We start from the raw sequence: 20,183 nt of genomic DNA, 5'->3' as shown, positions 1-20,183 counted from the left end.
GAGCTGCACCAGGCACTGTGGGGGAAGCTCACAGAGAAGAGGGATTCATCAGCAATGCTGCAGTAGCAAAAGGATGCACCTCTCCCTGACAGATTTCACTCTGCTGAGGGTGATGAATCTCTTGTGTGAGTTTTGCTGTACAAGGTTAGGCTCCAGCACAGCCACCCTTGCATTCAGAAAAATTATCACTGAATGTGCTCAGCTGCTGTCAAAACATGCAGGAAAAGATGAGAATAAGTGTTTAATTCAGTAAAAAACAATAGCCAGGGATCCCGACTTTTCTAAAACTGTATTGCCAGAGGTCCTACACTTTCACCATGGGGACCTCTATCATATTCTCTAAAATCTGCCATGTCAAAATTGTAACTGCTAATAAGTGAGGTGCTAGCATTCTCAAGGTGGTTTAAGAACCCTTTCATATTATGATGGGCAATGCATCAGAATTAATTAGTATGAAAGCTGGTGAGTATAAAATGATGGTTAAAACATCAGAAAGAATTAGAATGAAAGGTGGTAAAAAGCCCAACAGCCATAAGCTTTCTGTGATGGAGCTAAAGGAACACTTAGATAAATGGAGACTGACATAGCGAACAATCCCTTTACAAAAGACTTTCAAAAATGCCTTCTACAATATTTCAAGTTGAAAAAATAAGGCTAAGATGCTTGCACGCAATTAATTTCAGCAAATTCTATTATGTCCAAAAATCTCAAACAAAAGCCCTCTTCAAATATTTCAGTAAGTATACATTTCTACAGAGCAACATGAGCTTGAATTGCCTTTTAGTTATGCACAGAGGAGACTTCCTGAATACACAGGGCCGTTTGTTGTCAACTGCTTACAATGTACATTCATGAAAAAATGTTATAGGTTAGGCACTTTCAGTATGTGGAATGTAACCTGGAAGAAATGTCATCAGAGCTGGCACTGATGTGGTGTGGGGAAAAAAATCAATGTATGTATGGCTTGGCAGTGTTTGCAAGTGTTCAGTTTGCAACCTCAAAACTCAAGGGAGGACAGTCTGAACAAACACAGCAGGAGTCATCAGACTCTTTCCTCAGCTATACACACACATAATATCATGCTGTTCCTTTCAAAACGCCATAAAACAGTACAGTATCTAGCAGAAGCTGATGCTCCTCTTGTCAGTAGTAACTCTCATACTGCTCCTTTCACGGCCGATTTAGGGAAGAAATAAACAGCAGTGCCATCTGCCCCACCCCACAAAGGACCAATCTATCAAGCCCAGCAGCAGTGGAGAAATCTTGATCTGCTGCGGTGATAGAGTACTCACATCCTGAAGGATGAGCTCTGCTGTCATCTGCTGATGAACAGCACTGCCAAATGGTTTGCCATGCCTTGATATGGAAAACAGAGTATTAATGAAACATTGTGCACAGATGCAACTAGAGAAGCAAACATGACGCTTTTCAGCTTCAAATACTGCATAAACAGTACTAAGCACCTGATAGCAAAGTGTGGCCTTATCTTTCCCTTAGCACTTAAACATACAGGTGTTTCCCTTAGCACTTAAACATATAGGTGAGAGAAAGAATGTCTGACCTGACATACCAGAGAGTGATGAAAAGGTCAGATTTCTTCTCAAGAAACTACTTTTATGATTACTGATGCAGCAATTTTGAAACTGCATTGATGCATATAATTCCACATTATTAAAAATACTCAGATACAGGTTCTGCTACACAAGTTTGGTGTACTTGAGGAATGAGTGCTTATTTCTTTTTTTTTTCTAAAAACTTACAAGTCCAAAAAGCATAGTGAGATTTTTTTGAACAGGCATTTAAACCAAAACGTTTTCATCACAAATTATACTTTTGCAGAAGGGTAAAGAATCATTCAATTAAGTGTTTCTGTCATTTTAGAACAAGATTTGTTAAAGTCAGAACTTCTGTTTTTTGGAAGAGTCTCTTTTGATTAAAATTCCTCATGACCAGGGTGATACAGCACTGGCAAAGGTACCTTATCACAGAAAACAGCCAATCCCCAAAACTAGCCTGGGATGTAGGACGCACAAGTTCAAATCTCCACTGTTTCAACCTAGTAGGGATTCAAATATGACTCAAGGACTCAAGGAAGGAAAGCTGTTATTCTTGCTTGCAAACAATGTTCCTTAATCACTTCTGAGGGGATTAGCTCTAAGTGCATGCAAAGTCATGCACAAGGAAATCAGTGTCTTACTCTTTGTTTATGCAAGGAAGTGTTTATATTACTTTACTCACCATTCCATGATTTAGCCACGCTGGTATAAAATTATCAAGCAGCTTTGGATAAACCAGTTCCCTGTCATAGATATAGATGCTCCAAAACATCGTCACAACAAACTAAGAAGAAAAAAAAACAAACACAAGACATTTTAAAATGTATGTTTCTGAACAACTGCTACACATTTTAGATAGCAAAATGAGGCATTTAGCAAATGAGCTATGGACAGACACAGATACTATAGTTCTTTGACCCAATCCTGCTTTAATCGACAGTGTGAATCTGCATTATTCTTTGCATTCAGAGGAGTTTTAACTTTTCTTCTTTTGTTTTTGTTTTTTTTTTTTTCTTTTGACTTTCAGCCTGGAAAAAAATCTCATTTTTTTGAACTACATGCCTGTGGCCAAATTACAACTGAGTACAATACTTTAGTAGCAGATGTGGCACATAAATAATGTTTCACCACTAGCAGGATAGAAAACAAATGAAAAATCAGGTAAAATATCACTTGGAATTCATAGAACGTATAAATATGAAACATTCACCCCTAAACAGAAGTCTATAAAGTCATCCATGCACTTTCGCATGTCAGCCATCAAAATAGCATTGTTTAGAAAAAAAAATTAACCCTTCAACTACTCTGCACACAATTCATGGACTAGGATCCACAGAAAAAAGGTCTAGTATCCTGCTCGTTTGTTGGTATGAAATTTGCCTTGGTTCTTGTCAGAGACTATTTACCAGGAGCCCAGAGACCATTATTTCCACTAAGCTGAGGACAAGACAGATGGCTCAGATAAAGTTTGCACTAGGCTAAATTTTTGCCAAAGTGCGTACAAATTCTTTAGAGATACCCTGATGTCTGAAAAGCAAAGACAATATAAAAACGCAGTCATTTACAGAAATAATAGTTTTAGCTTACCTTAGCTGGGGAAAGAACAAAGTAAGTAGTCTTCTAATTAAAACACAATTGCTTTCTTACCTTGAATTTGAGTGATAGTTTTCTAGTAATAAAAGGCTTATTGTTTACAGCCGTAACATCCAATACCTGGGCCAGGAGCTTTTCAACAACTGTTTTCAGGGGATCTCTACACAGTAGCAACAAGTCCAAGTTTAAAGTTTGAGAGGCAACAGATAGGACTTTCACTGAGATCAGCGGGTAAGTATTCAGTTGCATCCAAATCGATGTGGCCTGTGATTTTACAGCTAATTTGGGGAGGCAGTAAAAGAAAGTGCAAGATATATGGGGTGAGCCCAGCAAGGTCAGCAAATTACTAGTGTGTGATAGTGTAGGCTTAAGTTGTTTCATATGCTTCTGACTTTGCAAAGTTAAAACTGAGGTTGCAGTTTATCAATGGCACCTTGTTCTAACCACAGACACGCAGACTTTGGCCAGCCAGTTACGTGAATGACCTGAACCAGTACACTGTTCCCTCAGTGCGCATACAGTACATAGTTTCTTGGTTTCCAACACACTTGTCCATCTGTTATGACAGCTATCGGTGCCTGCTCAGAACAAGCTTGGACTATTTCATTAGTGTACAGAGGCCAGGAAAAAAAAAAGGTTATGATGGACAGCCTGAAAAATATTGCAAGTGTAAAGTACCCCATAAGAAGTCTCTCTTCTGGGCCAGTCTTGGCATTGGTGCAGCCCAGCTCTTTATGCACCTGCTGACACATAAGTGCCAAGATATGAATAGCTGAACAGCAGGGAAAATGGAAGCAAAGTATCCTCTTCTCTATAGGCTTCCTAGAAGTCATGTATTATCACAGTGGGTCTCTGAGAACCTGCTAAGACCAACTGGGACGTAAAACTATATTCTCAGGCACATGAAGACTGAGACTGAGAATGCTTTTTTCCAAGGAAGTCTTATGGCAACGAAAATCACCTAGAATTAGGTTGAACCTTATTACGCCGAATACAACAAAGCTGGCATGTTTTGACCTGTTATTTTTGTGTGTAGCAGAATAAAACAATACTTTGCCAAGGAGGTGAAGATAAGAAAAGAGGGGACGTGCCATCTGTCCCTTAACCAAAGTCAGCCAATGGATGGAATGGGATCAGCCTAGCTGGTTGCAACCATCTGGAGTTACAGACGGCAAATGCTGCTTAGCAAAGCACTATCACAAGGCAGACATAAGGTAAAAGAAGTGCGCAAAACCCAAGGTGTTATAGAACTAACCTATCCCAGAGGACGACCTGACATGAGACTAACGCCAACGCCCTGGAGAAGATCCCTTCCAGTGTCTGACTGGTTCACCTGACCTTTCCTTACAATCAGTTCATTTGGATAAAATTAACTATAAAAATGAACTATAGCACTAGGAACTAAAATGAACTATAAAAATGAACTATAAAAATGAGGTATTTGGATAAAAAAGAACTATAACAAGGACTTGCTTCTTAGCTACCTTGGCCGCTTCTGAATTTGTTCACTTTAATTAACGAGCAACTGTTGGTCTGGTACTTTTAAATCACCTCTACTACGCATACACTTCGGTGTTTGGTAGAGTTTTATTTGGGCTAGGCTTTGCCAAGATCACACACAGTCATACAGTGCCAGTCCATGACACAATGAGCTGCTTCTTTACACTGTCTATGTAAGGCTTAATCAGAATTGCAGAATGCTCTTATGCTCATGCCACGTTCCTTGTGGCACAATTCATCTCTGTTGTGGAGACAGTCACAGTACTACCCTCGCATGCCAGGCTGAACAGGCTGCTCATATGGCACCAGACATCTTTCAGGGAGCCCAATATTTTCTTTTGTTCCCAAGGCAAAATGGCACAAATGTCGCTCTTCCTCTTTAGACAAACTCAAAACCTGGAATTCAAGGAAGAAAACAGGCACAAGCAATTGTTTTTATACTTCTTTGTACAGCAGCCTCCTAAGATTGCGGATTTTCCAAAGACAGTGATTACTTGGCTAAACGACATAAGGTTAAGCAACATATAAAAGAACAAAAGAGTCCCTCCTTTGCTACTTCTCCTATCTAGGGTCATTACAGACCAAAGAGAACCTCAAATTTGCAAGCAGACCTTGGAAACTGTTTGAAAATATGGAACAGCTAACTTGTTGCAGGCATCTAAAGTATTGCTAAACGAATAGCAGCAGAAAAAGATTAAGGCTGAAAACTAAACTCTGCTTTCCCACTTAAGGAGATATTCCTTGAGTTTTTCTCCTCTGCCTCTGAAGCTTCAGAGGACATGAGAAGAGCATGTGGCACTGCCAAGGGAGAACTTTTAAAGGACAAGTTGGGAAACAGTTGGTGATTCAAAAGGGAAAACAAGTGGCTTTATCAAAACACCACAAATGGAAGCGAAGAGAAACTAAGAGAGGAAAGCCAGTGAAAAGAAATGCGTAATTTGCTGTTTTACGTGAGCCCAACCAAGAAATGTTATGCAAAAGAAGAATGAACCCAGTGGAACTTTATTTTCCTGCACTATGTGTTTTTGGTTTTGGCTGGGATGCACAATTCACTCATTTCCTGGATGGCCTCATGACAAATTAAAAAACCCACCCTTACTCCTTGACAAAACTTCTCAGTACAGTTAAAGGTAAGCTTTCTGGCTATCTCCCAAGGCATTTGCAGTTAACTGTCAGTATAAATATATTGTTTGTGAGCCTCTTCGAGGGCTAAAGGCATTACATATAGAGGCAAAGTGTTATTACAAAGGCAGACCACAGTGAGCATAAATTGGCATGGTATTAGCTTTAGGTGGGTGCTTCCTGATCTCTTAGGCATTTGAATAAACTAAAAGAGGGCTAGGAAGTGTTGCCCACAGACTTTTCGTGGAATAAGGCTTTACTGCATAGAAAATTGGTTTGTTGATTTCTGATTTCATTCTCTTAAGAGTTGTATTAAAAAGAACAACAACAGGTAGACAGTAGTCATTATGTCCTTCAAAGAGGTTCGTGTTTATTTCTTGATGCTCCAAAACAAAAGGGTAGGTTGGCAACTCAGTTTTATCTGGGCTCCCAAAGACACACAACACATAACGGTGGAGAGATGTGATTTGCTCCGAGATTTTGCAAGATTTGATCTGTTGCACAGCCACCCAAGGAGACTGTTGCCTTTGGGCTGGTTCTTTCCCTTCCTTTGGAAGGTGGGAAGAGGTTGGTGGTCAGACTTCCTGGGTGGTTTATATGTAACACTTTTGCAGGAAGTACTAAAAATGAAATACCTTGTTACTTTTTTTTTCACACATCATTGTTTGAGTTGGGAGTGGAAACCCCTTTTCTCATCTGTTTTTCAGAACAAGTCATCTCAAGGGCTTCCGTAAGCAGGAAATACAGAAAAAAATGTGTTGAATTGCTCTTGAAAAACTACAGTTAGTGGGCTTTAAAATGTTCCCCTAGTATTTCCATTATTCCCTAAACACGCCCTGTGTAAAACACTGAGCAATAAAAAAAATTTAGATGTTAAAGTAACTGAGAAGTACTTAAGCATGACCACTGCTGTTACATTAGAAACCCAACAAGGATTTAGTTCACATCTGTCCAATTTTCATGTGTGAAGGTCCCCTTGTGTCGCTACTGGAAACCACTGAGAAGCTCCATGGAGAGCTAGGTGGGTGAGTCTCAAAGAATGAAAGTCTGCATTTGAACTTCTTTTTTGGGGTTTGGGTTTTGGGTTTTTTTGAGTGAGGAAGCTGTTGAGAGAATATGGGAAACAAGGGAACTTTAACTTTTTTTGTGCAGACACTCTGGTGTTTAATAACTTCCTTCTAACAAGCACCTCTGGCATACTGAAATTTCACTGAATATCTTCTTACACATAAATAACTCTTTAGAGAACAAAGCCAGCTACTTTTGGGCCCTGAACTGTTCCTACCCATAATCCCATGGAAGAAGAGCCCCCAGTGGCTGTCCCTCAGACACTGGCTAAGACTCTGGCAAGTGGTAACTGCAGTGTGGTGAGTACTGCTGGTAAGGAGCAGGTTTCAGGAAGGAGCTGAGACCAGTGTTAAGTTATGAAGTGCTGCTGTTTGTCTCCCAGTAGCCAGGAGAAGAAACAACAATGAAATCAACCTTTTTAGGCTTTCTTTGTAAGAAGTAAAGTGAAATATGTGGCAATCAATTGCTCCCCCTCACCACTGAAAGGTCACCTTTGGAAATGGAGAGCATCTGTCCAATGAGCATAGCCATTTCTTATTATTTTCCGGATTTTTTTTTTTTGGTTTAAGACACAAGTTGTTTCTGTATGAAACTCTTGAGAAAGCATCTAGTTCCAGGTATGCAACATGTTTCTTAGGAACTGCTAACTTGTAAATGTTGCAACAGTACTTCTAGTGCAGGCAGTGGCTACCTGGGAACCCTTGCTTACCGGTGGCAAGAGAAACAATGCCTGAAAGAAATGCGCAGAATTGCCAAGACAAAGTGAAGCTGAAATTCTCCAATATCTTGAAAAGTTTCAAGGTCAGCAACGCTGCAGAGGTGGAGGAGCGCACAAACAGTATGGAGCTAAAACAGTGGCAGTGGTGTGAGAACGGCAAGGAAGACGTGCTTTGATGCATGTAAAGGCTTACACTTCTAGATTGAAAAAGGCACTTAAAATCTTTAAATAAAGACCAATAATGTGATGTTGTCCTTCTTCACTTCTGTCAACACAGTAGGAAAAGCATCTGTTGCTAATCACAATCATAACCACTTCTAATTCTCAATGTCCCTTAAAAACAAATGTAACATATATATCTCTGCACCCATTAAATACATATTTGCAAGCCTGTTTATTCACACATTTTTTCAAAACTAGATTAGTTGATCCAGTTTCTTCTACCATGGCTGGAGAACTGCAGTCTGTTACCCCAATGTGAATTGTAGCAGCTCCCAAGAGGCCAGCCAGCAATTACGGTAAGGGAAGGCTACCAGCTGTGTGTTTATAGGTGTTTCACATATGCTTTCCATGTTCTAACTTTACAAAAGCATTCTGTATTTCTTCATGTATTGTAAAATCCCACATAAATGGTGAAATTACATTTTAATGAAGAATCTCTGAATATATCAAATTATGATGATAGAATGGTATGTTAACTGCTGTTAATTGCCAATAGGTGATCAGCTTTTGTGAAACAGTACAACTTTTGAGACTTCATACAGTTTTCTAGTACTCCTACCATGAAAAAACCATTGCTTCTAGCGAATTTATTTTGAACTACTGCACACTGAAATAAAAAGTCAGAATTAAAGGCTGATCCTGAATTACAACAAAAGCAATGCTTTAATGAAAGGTTCACGCATTTCTTTTAATGTAACCTGAACTTAGAACTAGACTGAAACAGATCATATTTCCATGTAAAAATCCATGAAATTCTGGATTTTCAGCTGCTTTCAGTGTGTGGTATGAGACACCTAGAGACTCAGCACCTCTTGCCATTGAAAGTGATGTCAAATGTCCCAGTGGAGCAGGACCTGATCCAAAGAATAGTTTTCTTTTGAAAAAGATATGTAAAATCCACATTTTTCCATATCTCTGTGTGCTTTTTTACATTACTGACAAATCCCTTTTTTTCCTACCTCATTTCTCCTGTCAGCTCTGAATCCTGCGTGGGATTAACAGAGAGCAACCTGGATTTTTGCTTCCCTTATTGCCCATGACAAAATGGCTTACAGCCCAAACTCCAGTTAGGTTGTCATGGTGCGAAACATGCCACAGTCAGCACTTTCACTACACCTGATGATGACACACGGGGCAGAAGAAGTGCAGATTGACTCTCAAGATGCTGCTGGTACAATTCACATTTGAAATTACTTGTACAATCAAGTTGTTATTTTCAAGTACATCTTTTCTAATGAGCAAAAAGTAATTTCAGCAACATCAGTGCTCCCTTACACTTATGGCGAACAGAGAGTAGTAAAATCATCACTACCATTTTTCCCTTTCCACATAGTCTTTTGTGAGAGGTGGGGAAGCCAGAAAACAATTCTGTCAGCCAGAAAACAATTAGTAAATAACACCGCCTATCCCGTTTGTAAAGACATGTGCAGATTAACGCCATACTTACCACTCCAACAGGGAAAGCTAGAACAGCCATCACCCAGTCACGGAGGGAAATTAATTTTTTCAGCTGTCTCTCTTGCTCTTGACTGTCATTTCCTTTAGTGAGAAGACTGGACAGGTCGGTCAAGACGCAGATCCCAAAGAAGACAGCCTGGATAACCTGCATGGAAAGGGAACACACTCTTCAACAGAGAGAAGACTAGATGTTTGGCAGAGAGCAGGTTGGACACAGGCACGCATGAGGAATACTGCCACGGAACTGACACGTGGAGTGGGAAAACATCAGTCCCTAAAATATGGGTAGAGTTTGTACACATAAAAGCCGCTTGTGCTTCTAGACTGAAAGCCCTGCATGCACTTTGCTCCTCATGTATCGGGGGAAAATTGATGCAAGCGGAAGGACCATTCCAGAGGTGAGACTTCCCACCCTCACCTCAGACACGTGCCACCCCCCAGGGACTGAACTGCAGCCACCTCTTCCTGCTTCACTCCATACAACTTGGCCCCAAATCCACAGCATTTGCCTCTGAGGTGGAAAAAGTGAGGAACGCTTCCTGTAAAAAGAAAGGAAAGAAAAAAGACAAGTGGTTCCTTCCCTTGTGCCAGGAGCAGCACCTAAAGGCTTTGCCTGCCCCAGACACTCCACGCAGAGGCAAAGAAGGTGCCTGAGGCTTCCTGAGTGATGCAGCACACAGACTGGGCTCTGGCAAGTCCATCACTGCTTCATCTCAGGTAGCAAATGACAGAACGAGCAAGCTGCAGGAGTTATTCAAGCTTTGTTTTTGTGATGGTGAACTGTCATTTACCTGCCTTTTCCTTCATGTGTTTATGTATTTGTGTGCAGTATCGTAAGATTATCTGTTGTATTAAATCGTTAATTGCCTGAACACACCAATTTCGTTCAAACTTGACTTGATCTTAGTTTGTTCACTACGTTTTTCTTCCTTAATTAGCTCAGTAAAATTGTAATAAGTTAGCTCAGGAATGCTCTTGCCTGAGGACCTGAGCATCCTTTCTAGTACAGTTCAGAGAAAGTGCACGCAGCTTGTTTACTCCCTGAGCTGGAAGCCAAGGTCACAAACCCACACACATCAGGTAATCTCAAGTAAAAAACTAACAAAACACGGGCTTGGTTCCCAAACTGTGCAGTGATTCATCGAAAAACACAAATATATGCTTAAAATACATACTACACGTTTTTCAAAGCAAGGATAGAGTACTAGTTTAGAAGTCTTATTTGTAAATCTAAGTGTTCCTCTGACTAGGAGTTCTCTGACTAAGCAGAAGATCATCCATAAGAAATAAGAATAGCACATGCCTAGATTTTGCAAAATACAATTTATTATGTGCATACATCTTTGCAGAATTTAGACTATAATAAGTAATGTAAAAAACCACCTTAGGCTAGGGGACACTGATTGGAAGGAAGGAAGGAAGGAAGGGCAAAGAGATGTTGGCTACTAGAAAGAAATCCAGAGATGTGTAATGGTTGGATGGATTAAAGTACATTCCCTTCCTCAACAATCTCTTGTATGACCCAAATACTTGTAAATTCTGGCTGTAAAGCTGTGAACGACAGACGTTCAAATGGCCCTTGGATCTGCTTGCAATTCTACTGCCATTGCTCTCCCCTCTCCAGGCTGTAGCTACATATAATTTGCTTGATAAATAGATGAAGCAACATTACAAAACATTCCCTGAAGCCATGAAACGTGACAGACAACTAGAGCTAGAGCTGTATATTGTGCTAGAAAAAGGTATTACTACTTCAAATGAGGGCCTGAAAAAGTTACCACCTTCTACATAATTTCTGAAAAACATTCTATATAAAAGTCAGGGCTCCTTGGAGCTACATAATCACATGAACTCCTAATGCATTTTTTCATATTATTTCTTTGAAACAAGCACTTAGTAGAAAGAAATGTTCCCATACTCGGCCCTGTTTTCCACCAAACAGATGGCCTATTTGGAGAGAAGGAATAGAAGAGCTAATTATGCATTTGCTTGACTTCAGAGGAGATATGATACCATCTACTATTCACTCAAGAGGGTGAATGCCAAAGAAGGAAAAAGATTTAAGACAGGACTGGAAAAAAGAGTATACCTAACAGTAATGAGATCAATCTGGGTGTTAAAAAGTTTAGGCTGAGTACCAAGAATTATTTCCTAACAGTGAGCTCTGTCAGACCATGAAATAGTTTCTCAGAGGAAGTGGTGGAAGCCTCATGGCTTGAGTCACTCAAACCAATATTGGACAGAACATTCAATAATGTACTGCAGGGAACAGTATTACACTGGCAGGGCTTGGATGAGTGACTAATGGATTGTTTGCAGCTCTAACTATGATTCCCTAAAATGGTCTCTCTCCAAAGTAACACAGACTCAAACAATCACACTTTCCAAGGGAATTGAGATTGTACATCCACTAATCAATCACAAACTGAACAACTTCTCTCCCCATTATCCTGTTATGAACACACTGCTTCAAGGGAAAACATAATGATATCATCGGGAATAACTGAAAACTCCTAAAGAGAAAGAAAATACCCAAAGATTTTCAAGAGTGGGTATGAAGTAAACTATTCTACAAAAAGATTAACAAATAAAAAACCATATAGGAATGAAAAAATTACGTATTTATTGAGAACATGCAGAGCCAATGAAAAAATTGTATAGTGTTCAGGGAGAAACAGTTCCAGCTTATTCACACAAATAATGTATGTACATTTACTCTAATACTTCCTTTCCTTTCTCGAATGCGCAAGAAAACTCTTCTGACACCTATCAACATTTAGGATTAGACTGAGGACCTCCAGAGCTGCATGAGTCTCAGCAGCATAAACTGAACAGCCAGAATCAGTAATGACTTACGTCCTTTGTGGGTCTGGCATAGGAAGAGCGTAGCATGCAGCTACTAGTGGTTTATGGTATGAAACAAATTTTTAAAGTCCATGCTCCTCAGTGTGAATGCTGCCTAACAGATGTGAAAAGTTCACAGCGAGGGAGTAGAAACTCCCTCTAAACAATATTCTCCGAAGTGCCCTGGTGTTACCTCAGATTTAGGATCGCATTTTCAAAACAAAGACCTTCTTTTGAAAATCTGCAGGTGGTGAATCTATACATGAAATATCCCCGAGATGTTAAACAAACAGTTGAGGGTTTTTTTGGTTTGGGTTTTTTTTTGGTTTGTTTTTTTTTTTCCCTTGGAAATGTAAGCCATAATAGCAATCTTCCAATTTGGCCTCCAACGAGAGTTTGAAGGAAAACAGTGATTCAGAAAACGACAAATACGAATTTGACAGAAAACAACCATACCTTCCTTATACCATGTAACAGTGATAGAGGCAAAAACTTGTAAGCAGAGTATGCAAAACCAAGAAAATTATTAAAACAGGTATAAAATGCTAACTTGCCGCTGATCCCATTTTCTCCATTGAAGCCTAGAGGGGCCACTGCTACTATAGTTGATACTACAGTACTCTTAAGCTGTGATAACGTAATGACAAGTAATAGAAATGGCCAACTACAGGTATTTTAGTAATACAAAACTCTGAGCAGAAAAAATACTTATTAAGTTGCTGCAGGAGAAAACAGCTATGAAGAGAAGATGAAACCAAGCATCCCACAAACCTTCTCAGTGAGATCTATTCAGATTACATAAAACTGAAAAGACAGTTTTTATTGTTCCTTATGAACAATTAGAATAAAGTGAACTAATTGTACATGTCCGTCTCCTATGAGAAACTAAAGACTTGCTTCAATAGGACAGTTTTTCTACAAGGTGCTCACTGGAGAATAGCAGCTAATGACCTCCCCATACTCCCCCTAACTTGACTTCTTAAGAGTCAGAAAATATATTTCCTTGTAAACCTTTCTTCAGGGCATAGAGACTCTCCTCTCCCCCATGCTGTGGGGCTCCACAGTACAGACAAAATCTCTGCACAACTGAGGTCAATGGAAATTCTGTCACTACTCTTACCAAGGCAGAAAATCCCTATTAAATTCTAGGATTTCACTGCCCGTGGACTCATCCTCTTTCAAACTCACTCTTGTAACCAGAAGCATTCCTCAGAGCTCAGGGCAGAACTAGAAAAGTCTGTGCAAGCACTACTATTATTCATGGGTATTTTTTCATCTATCTACCTTTGAAAATGGAGAATTCACTGCCCTCAAGTTATCATTTTTGAGATTAACAGCATTTACAAATTATTTCATGTACCCCTCTGAAATAAGGCATCTGAGTAGGCTGGCAAATAGACAGTGCTGCCAGAATAAAGCATGGAAGTAACACTCATGAAATCAAGAAATAACAAAAGAGCATGGAAAATTAAGTAACTTTTACACATTCTAAAATGCTGTATGCGTGCGTGTGTGTGTGTGTGCGCGCACATGCATGTATTAGGTACCTGTACCTCACTTACCAGGTAAGCTTCCACTGTTTAAAGGTAAGACTGCATTTAAGAAAAGAGACTTAAGAGTCTGCAAATATAACCCATCTTACAGGAAGACTAATTCACAGTAGAGTGTCAGGGAGGCCTGGCAGATCCCTGGGGGCTGGGAGCAGCAGGGTGCAGCCAGGTCCCATCCCACCCCCAGCCAGGAGCAGGGCAGCCAGGGGCACCAGGCAGTCCCAGCCCCGGGCATTGGGCACCTCCCTGGGGACAGGCCACCAGCCCATGGGTATGTAACGTAACCTGACTCATCAAAGCAACATGCTTAAGACAACCCATAGCTTTCCACAGGAAGATGAAAGGTTAGCTCTACCAGCATGCAAAATCAAATTGCTGAACGTTGTCATTTCTCATGTGTTTCAGATTTTGCAATGTGCCATATACAGAACATGTTCTGATTTTCCTTTTCAAACAACAGGAATATGATTTATAACCTCAGAGTATCTGTTACTACTCCTCATCACCTTGTGTCACTTCAGCTTTCATTCCTCCAGCCTCTAGACATTATTATTTGATGTACAAATGTAGTATGCTTCAGCAATTAAGATGACTGCATTTTAAGAAACTCTGAAGTAAGTGAAGTCTGATTTTTATCTCTTTTCACACTGTAAATACGACTGATTGAATTCTGTTTTGGGACCATGCTTAGTTTGGGTTGTAGTGTATATACGCAGGTGTGCGTGGACAGCCTGCATCCTCTAACAACAGCTCAGTTAACTGTAGTCCCAATATACAGAGCAAGTCCAAGTTAAGTTGAGAATAGCATGGTATTTTTTATAGAAAATGCACTGTGTTTACAGAATGAAGCCATGGGCTGTAGCTGTTTATTAAATCTGTAACTCCTCTTGACTTCATGAAGCTACTGATTCTTCTTGTCCATCGCCATTCCAGCATTACTCACAGGTGCATTGCTTTTATTCTTGTCACTTCTCCTCCCCTCGCTGTATCTTTGTTAGTTATAATAGCAAGCACAAGCTGGACAACATGTAATCAAGTGCTAAATCTTTGTATCGGAGAAGCTACTGACTTCAGATAAGGAAAAGGCAAGTCTTTGTGTCTACAGACAAATGAAAGAGACATAAAGAAATTAAAGCAAGAAACAACAGCATTTTAAGTACTAAAATATATGCCAGTGTAATAGGTCTAATCCCCCAATCTACAGTTAATTAAAGTTGAAGTGCAAGCACCGTGAAAAAGTACCGTGTGCTACTCAGAACCATTACTTCTGTGCAAGGACAGGGCAGAAGACTTGTATTTTAAAGGCCAGAGGTAAAAGAGCAGCATCACCCTAGGAGATTCATTGACTGGCATTAAGTTGGAGCATGCAGTCAGACCTCATATCACATCTTCTTCTACACCAGTGGCAGTGCCATGGCCATTTTAGTTTGTCTTGTTTGTCAAAGCTGGTTTCAACAACGTCATATGCCACTTCAACATAGAAGAGGAACACAGCCCCCGCTCATCAAAAGCCAGCAGCCTGAGAAACCAAATGCACAACATATAGGGCAAAAGTAAGTGACAAGGGAACGAAAACAGAATAAACCAAAGGAATACTTAACGCAAATGCCATCTATTTTACTTTTAGTTGCTTGTTCATTAGGAATCTTGAAACATATATTTCCCCTATTCCTCCTTTCTCTTTCACTTACACAAATTAGAACTTAAACTCCACTAGTAAAACATGACACTTATTTCTATCAGAAGAGCCATCAGAAATTCAGTAAGTGCATAGATGGACAGCCTTATAAATATCCAGCACTGCCCTAATCCAAAACAATGACTCATGTCTCCCTTTACAGCCTTCAGTGGGGGGAAGGCTCCTGTAACCAGGATGTCGCACATGAAGACTAGTCCTTACCAGGAAATTTAACTTCGTTTTCGTGATTTCATCATATGACATGGATCAGCTTATAAACCATGCTGAATCCCTTAATATGATGTAAATTCAGAGATTCTTTTAAATATCATCCTTTACTTTCTACATAACCTCCCGTAGTCTTTTCCTTTGAAGCCCAGCAGTATTGTCCAAATGTAACCAAGGACAGGGGTTTGTACCAATGCGATTTTATAAAAACACAAAAGAATAAAATCTACTATGGAATTATTATGCATGGAAAATAAACTGGTTTGACTCTTGGGTCTAGTTTTTATAGGTACTACATTGTTTAAGTCCAAGTGCTTAAGCACCACCTATGGATCTGTGGAAAGGGGACAAAGCTGCATAAGCTAACGAGACCTTGTGTTTCCAAGAGGAGAAATGCGTTTTACAGTTCTGCCTGTTGGAGCACAAGATGTGTTTTTATCTGGACAGACAGAAAAGCAACTTTTTGTGCAAGCTAAGCAACTTCAGTAAGAAATCAGAAAACCAAAACAGATGTGAGTCCCTAAAATGTAATTTTTATAGCACTGCCTTTCAGCATCTACTACAATTCACAATTTTCAGCACATGAAATAAAAAAATTCTGATAAATAATATAACCATGCAGCTTGCACCTCTTCCTTTCTCTCTCCATCTTCCTTCTACTCAAACCCAGGAAAAACCCTTACCGTGTTACACTTCCTGGAGAGGTTACGTCTCAGACGATTCTGTCTTAACATGATTCTTGACTGTCTCGTAATAGTTTTCAAAAATATGCAGCACAGCTCTTGGAGAGGTAATGTGGTTGTGCTAACATAGTTTTAAAAGCAGTTTTCTTAATATTTTTTGTACTTCTATAAGGTCAAATGTATTATTCCTTACTACAACAAGCTAAGCAGAAATTTGGTAAACTATCAAAACTATTTGGAAATGCTTTAATTTTTAAATGCAAAAAAAGCATATTTAGTTATTCTTTTTACACAGGTAAAATATCCCCAACAAAAAAACTGCTGTAGTGGACAATTGAGAAATTAATTTTAAAGTGCTACTATATCTCAGCTGTGTTGCATAGATGACATTTCCAACATGATCTCAGCATGACAGAGTGTATGCCATCTGGCTCAGAAGTGCTAACAGCATGGAATCCATTACCATGTATCGGATGAATAGATGGAATGGACAAACACAGAATATACTAAAGCAATATGAACAAAAATTTGACCAGATGCTGAGAAAGTGTGAGATTCTCTCAAATCTTTTGCATTCTTTTAAGCTGTGTCATTCCTTTCCAATACCATGTCAAACCAGTCTTCTTTCTTCCTCTAAAAACTACAGGTATTTTCTGGATACTTTTCAGTTATAGATGTCTGGATATCTTACTTTGATCTTAGCTAATACACTCAAAGAAGCACTAAGCTCATTGTTGCAGTATTTAAGAAATTATTATTCTATTTTTATCTTTCTTTTTGATTTTAAATTGTTTTGACTAAACTCATTTTCTAATAATGCCCATTTTCTTCCTTACTCTCTTGCATCGTGTATAGAAAAGCTGCCATTACTACTTATTGTATCCTGCTTATAAGACAGTGTAATTTCATTAAACTTATATAATCCATTCAGCAAACATGTATAATACAGTTTATTCAGAATAGATTACGATTTTATTAGGTTGTATCTTTCATGTTTTTCTTTGCTAGAGCTTAATCTTGTTAGGATTATACACTGCACAGAAGGTTATGCCATTATTTTGGCTTAAATGCTAATTTTACACATTTCAGCATGATTGGTATGCTCTCTGCAGCAGCGGCCTTGCAGTCAACCAGGCGGGAATGGCAGCTCTCTAGACAATGTTTGGGATAGCTAGCTAAGAAGCTAAGACTTGTTCTGCAGCTGTCTGTGCTAAACTGAGCTTTAGGATAGGGTTTCTGATGGCTGGAAAGTCCCTAGCACTTTGTAAGTAAATTACCCCAAAAAGAAATTACATTTTATTAAGTATAGAACTTTCTCAGAAATGGCTTTTTTGAAACTTTGCAAACTTCTACATTGCACCAACTTTTTCATGTTTATAAATACAGTTTGAAAACCACTAGAGGGAAGCAATTTTGACAGATCAAATTTGAAAACAAAACTACATATAAGTTTTTCAAAGTTAGAGTGACTGTTTCTGGTTTTTATTTCTTCCCTTTTTAACGAACAAGGTAACAGCTGCTTTCTAAATTGCTGCCTTTAGAAAAGGCCGTGACTGATGTATCTCAGCAACATGGCAATGGAGCTGGAAATGCAAATGAGAAAGGCAATACTATCTTCTGAGAGATACATAACAGCCTCAGTACTGCCCTACCGTGCCTGTAGGAAATAAAAGGTCTGTGAAAGCAGTAAAGAATGACTCCTCACACCAGTCCAGCAAGGTAGGCTATTAAGTAGTATTGTCTCAGCTGGGCAATCCTCCCTCTCTCCAGGGAAGGCACAGGAAGGAAACATTGAGAGCTTTAGCCCAGCTCTTCATCCATCAAACCTACCAACAACATGCAAACCAAGTCAGTTGCAAACCTACATTGTGAAAAATAGCTCAGGTCTCCAATCAGGGTCATCTTCAGCTTTTGCTTAAAGCACCTTTTCTTCCTTGGCTCGCTGCTGCAGCAGCTGAAGGATAATTTATGAGGAGCGGGTAAAGTATATTCCTAAATAAAGTTATTACTAAAATAAGGATGTTCTGTAATCAGACCACAGCAAAGGATGCTGTTATTCAAGCTCCACTTGAAAAAAAGAGAGGATATAATTTTGTACATTAATTATAAAGCACATGGTTCAATGAAAGGTGATCTAACATGTTGTACTGTCCTCATAAACAAGACTATTCTTTACACAACATTTCAAGCAAGGCACTGTGTGTTATAAAGAGTTGTATTTCAGGAAAAAAAAAAAAAAAAGACGTTCTCATTATCTTACATCTCTAAAGAAAATATGGGAAAAACCCTGATATAAGCTAACTGCATTTAAATTAAATAATACAAGGGGGGGGGGGGTTGAGCGTTCACTAGATGTGTGACATTTCAACCCCAGACAATTACACTTCCCTGCTTTCATTGTCTTTCTCATAGATAAATCTCAAAGGCAATTAAGGATTTGTTTCCTGATTCTCTGTCAGGTGAAAGTTAGGCAGGGAGAAGTCAGCTGGCCAAGGTCAGGCAGCACAGCACCAAGGGGACCCAGTGGATGAACTCAGGTGCCCTGATCCCTAGGCAGTTCTCTAGGCAGTAGACCAGGCTGTTTTCCATGTATCTGGACTTGCTCTCACAGTGACAGCTGTTTCCACTGCTTACTAGGGAAACACTCCTGGCTTTCTCAGAGAAACAGCATGGACCTTTCTGTTCCATCCAAATGCTGTTATGCTGTTAGCATAAATGCAAATATTTTTCCTTTTATGCAGCTCATATTGATCATAGTTTTAAAAGATGTTGTTTGCTTTACTGTGTCTTTCAAAGTTTTCTAATGGTTCAATACTGTATTTCTGACTAGCTGATGTATTTGTGCCAACCAACTAGATGAGTAAGTTTGAGGAGCTGCAAGATCGGTGTGGTGCACATTTGGCTTTCCAGGATCCCCACAGAACAGGGCGCTGGGTGGAAGAAGCACAACCATCCCATCTGCTACCGAGAGACTGTCTTTGGAGAGAGGGGCCTGAAAAAGAAATGGCATGGAGTCCTATCTTGCTTTATGTGCTCATGAAGGCAGATACAGCCCAAACATCTGTCACTCTTTCTTACTCTAACCCACATTTAACTGTTTCTTGAGTTTACAAACTAATTTTTCAGACACTGTTGTTTACTGTTTTTCTGTTTTGCTCACTACCTTTCATTTCACTTGCAAAAGGAAGAAAGAGATTAACTGGAGGGAAGGTTAATGTACATCCCCCTACACATTATGGGAAGCTGCCTAATGACAACCACCTGGCATCACACCAGGTTCCATAAGATTTAGATGCTGTCCATCAGGCCATTCCACACTGACTGACAAACAATAAATATTTTTTTTACCAGTAAACACCACAAGTTCAATAATAAGGTGTCCTTTCCTCTCAGATACACGAGGCTCAAACAACACCTCTTGTAGCAGTTAAGAAAATAGCAGATGACTCCAGAAAAGGGACCTTCGCTAAAGCATGGTACTGGGGACCAGTACTAGTGATAGCGAGGGTGGTATTTTGGATTCTCCATGGCAGGAAAAGCACTTTGCAAGTACCAGCTTGTAGATATGGCAGCTCAGCACAAAACCAAAACCAAAACCAAACGAAAACAAAAACAGGCATCTGTGCCTATTAGGTAGATAGGGTCAGCTGGGCAGATCACAGCAGAAAATGCCGAAGTACCAACTGTCCTCTGCTAAACCTCTTAGTACTGCAACACTAATGACTCCATGCACCAGGTAGGTGCAGTGCACTCCGAATTAACACTGTAGCTGTAATAATAATGCCACTGAGGATAAGGGTGCATGCTGGACGTGCTGAGTCACCCATAGGAACTCCCTGGGCTGTTCTGGGAACTCCCCAGCTAGTTTCTGTCGAGATGAGATAATTGACTGATAGCTATAGGAACCTGCCCCGGGCAGTCCTGACTCCACCAGAGGACGGAGGAATCGATAGAAGAACTCCC

The 20,183-nt window shown here is 39.7% G+C and overlaps 1 protein-coding gene across 6 annotated transcripts in view; it reads right to left on the bottom strand.

The window, feature by feature from the left end:
• Positions 1-20,183, bottom strand: part of AIG1 (androgen induced 1) — a 128,175-nt gene that overhangs the window by 81,973 nt on the left and 26,019 nt on the right. For all 6 annotated transcript variants that reach the window (XR_012834562.1, XM_075748278.1, XM_075748279.1 and 3 more), the window contains exons 2-3: positions 9,227-9,382; positions 2,239-2,340 (exon numbers count right to left, since the gene is read on the bottom strand). Coding sequence is in view for 5 of the 6 variants with exons in the window: in XM_075748278.1 (XP_075604393.1) it covers positions 2,239-2,340; positions 9,227-9,382 (258 nt within the window). In the remaining variant the exon portion in view is untranslated. The remainder of the gene's footprint in view (positions 1-2,238; positions 2,341-9,226; positions 9,383-20,183) is intronic.

Source organism: Balearica regulorum, chromosome 3 (genome assembly GCF_011004875.1).
Source record: "Balearica regulorum gibbericeps isolate bBalReg1 chromosome 3, bBalReg1.pri, whole genome shotgun sequence".
Lineage (NCBI taxonomy): Eukaryota > Metazoa > Chordata > Aves > Gruiformes > Gruidae > Balearica > Balearica regulorum.
Note: the sequence above shows the minus strand (reverse complement) of the source record. Positions and strands in the feature narration are given on the sequence as shown.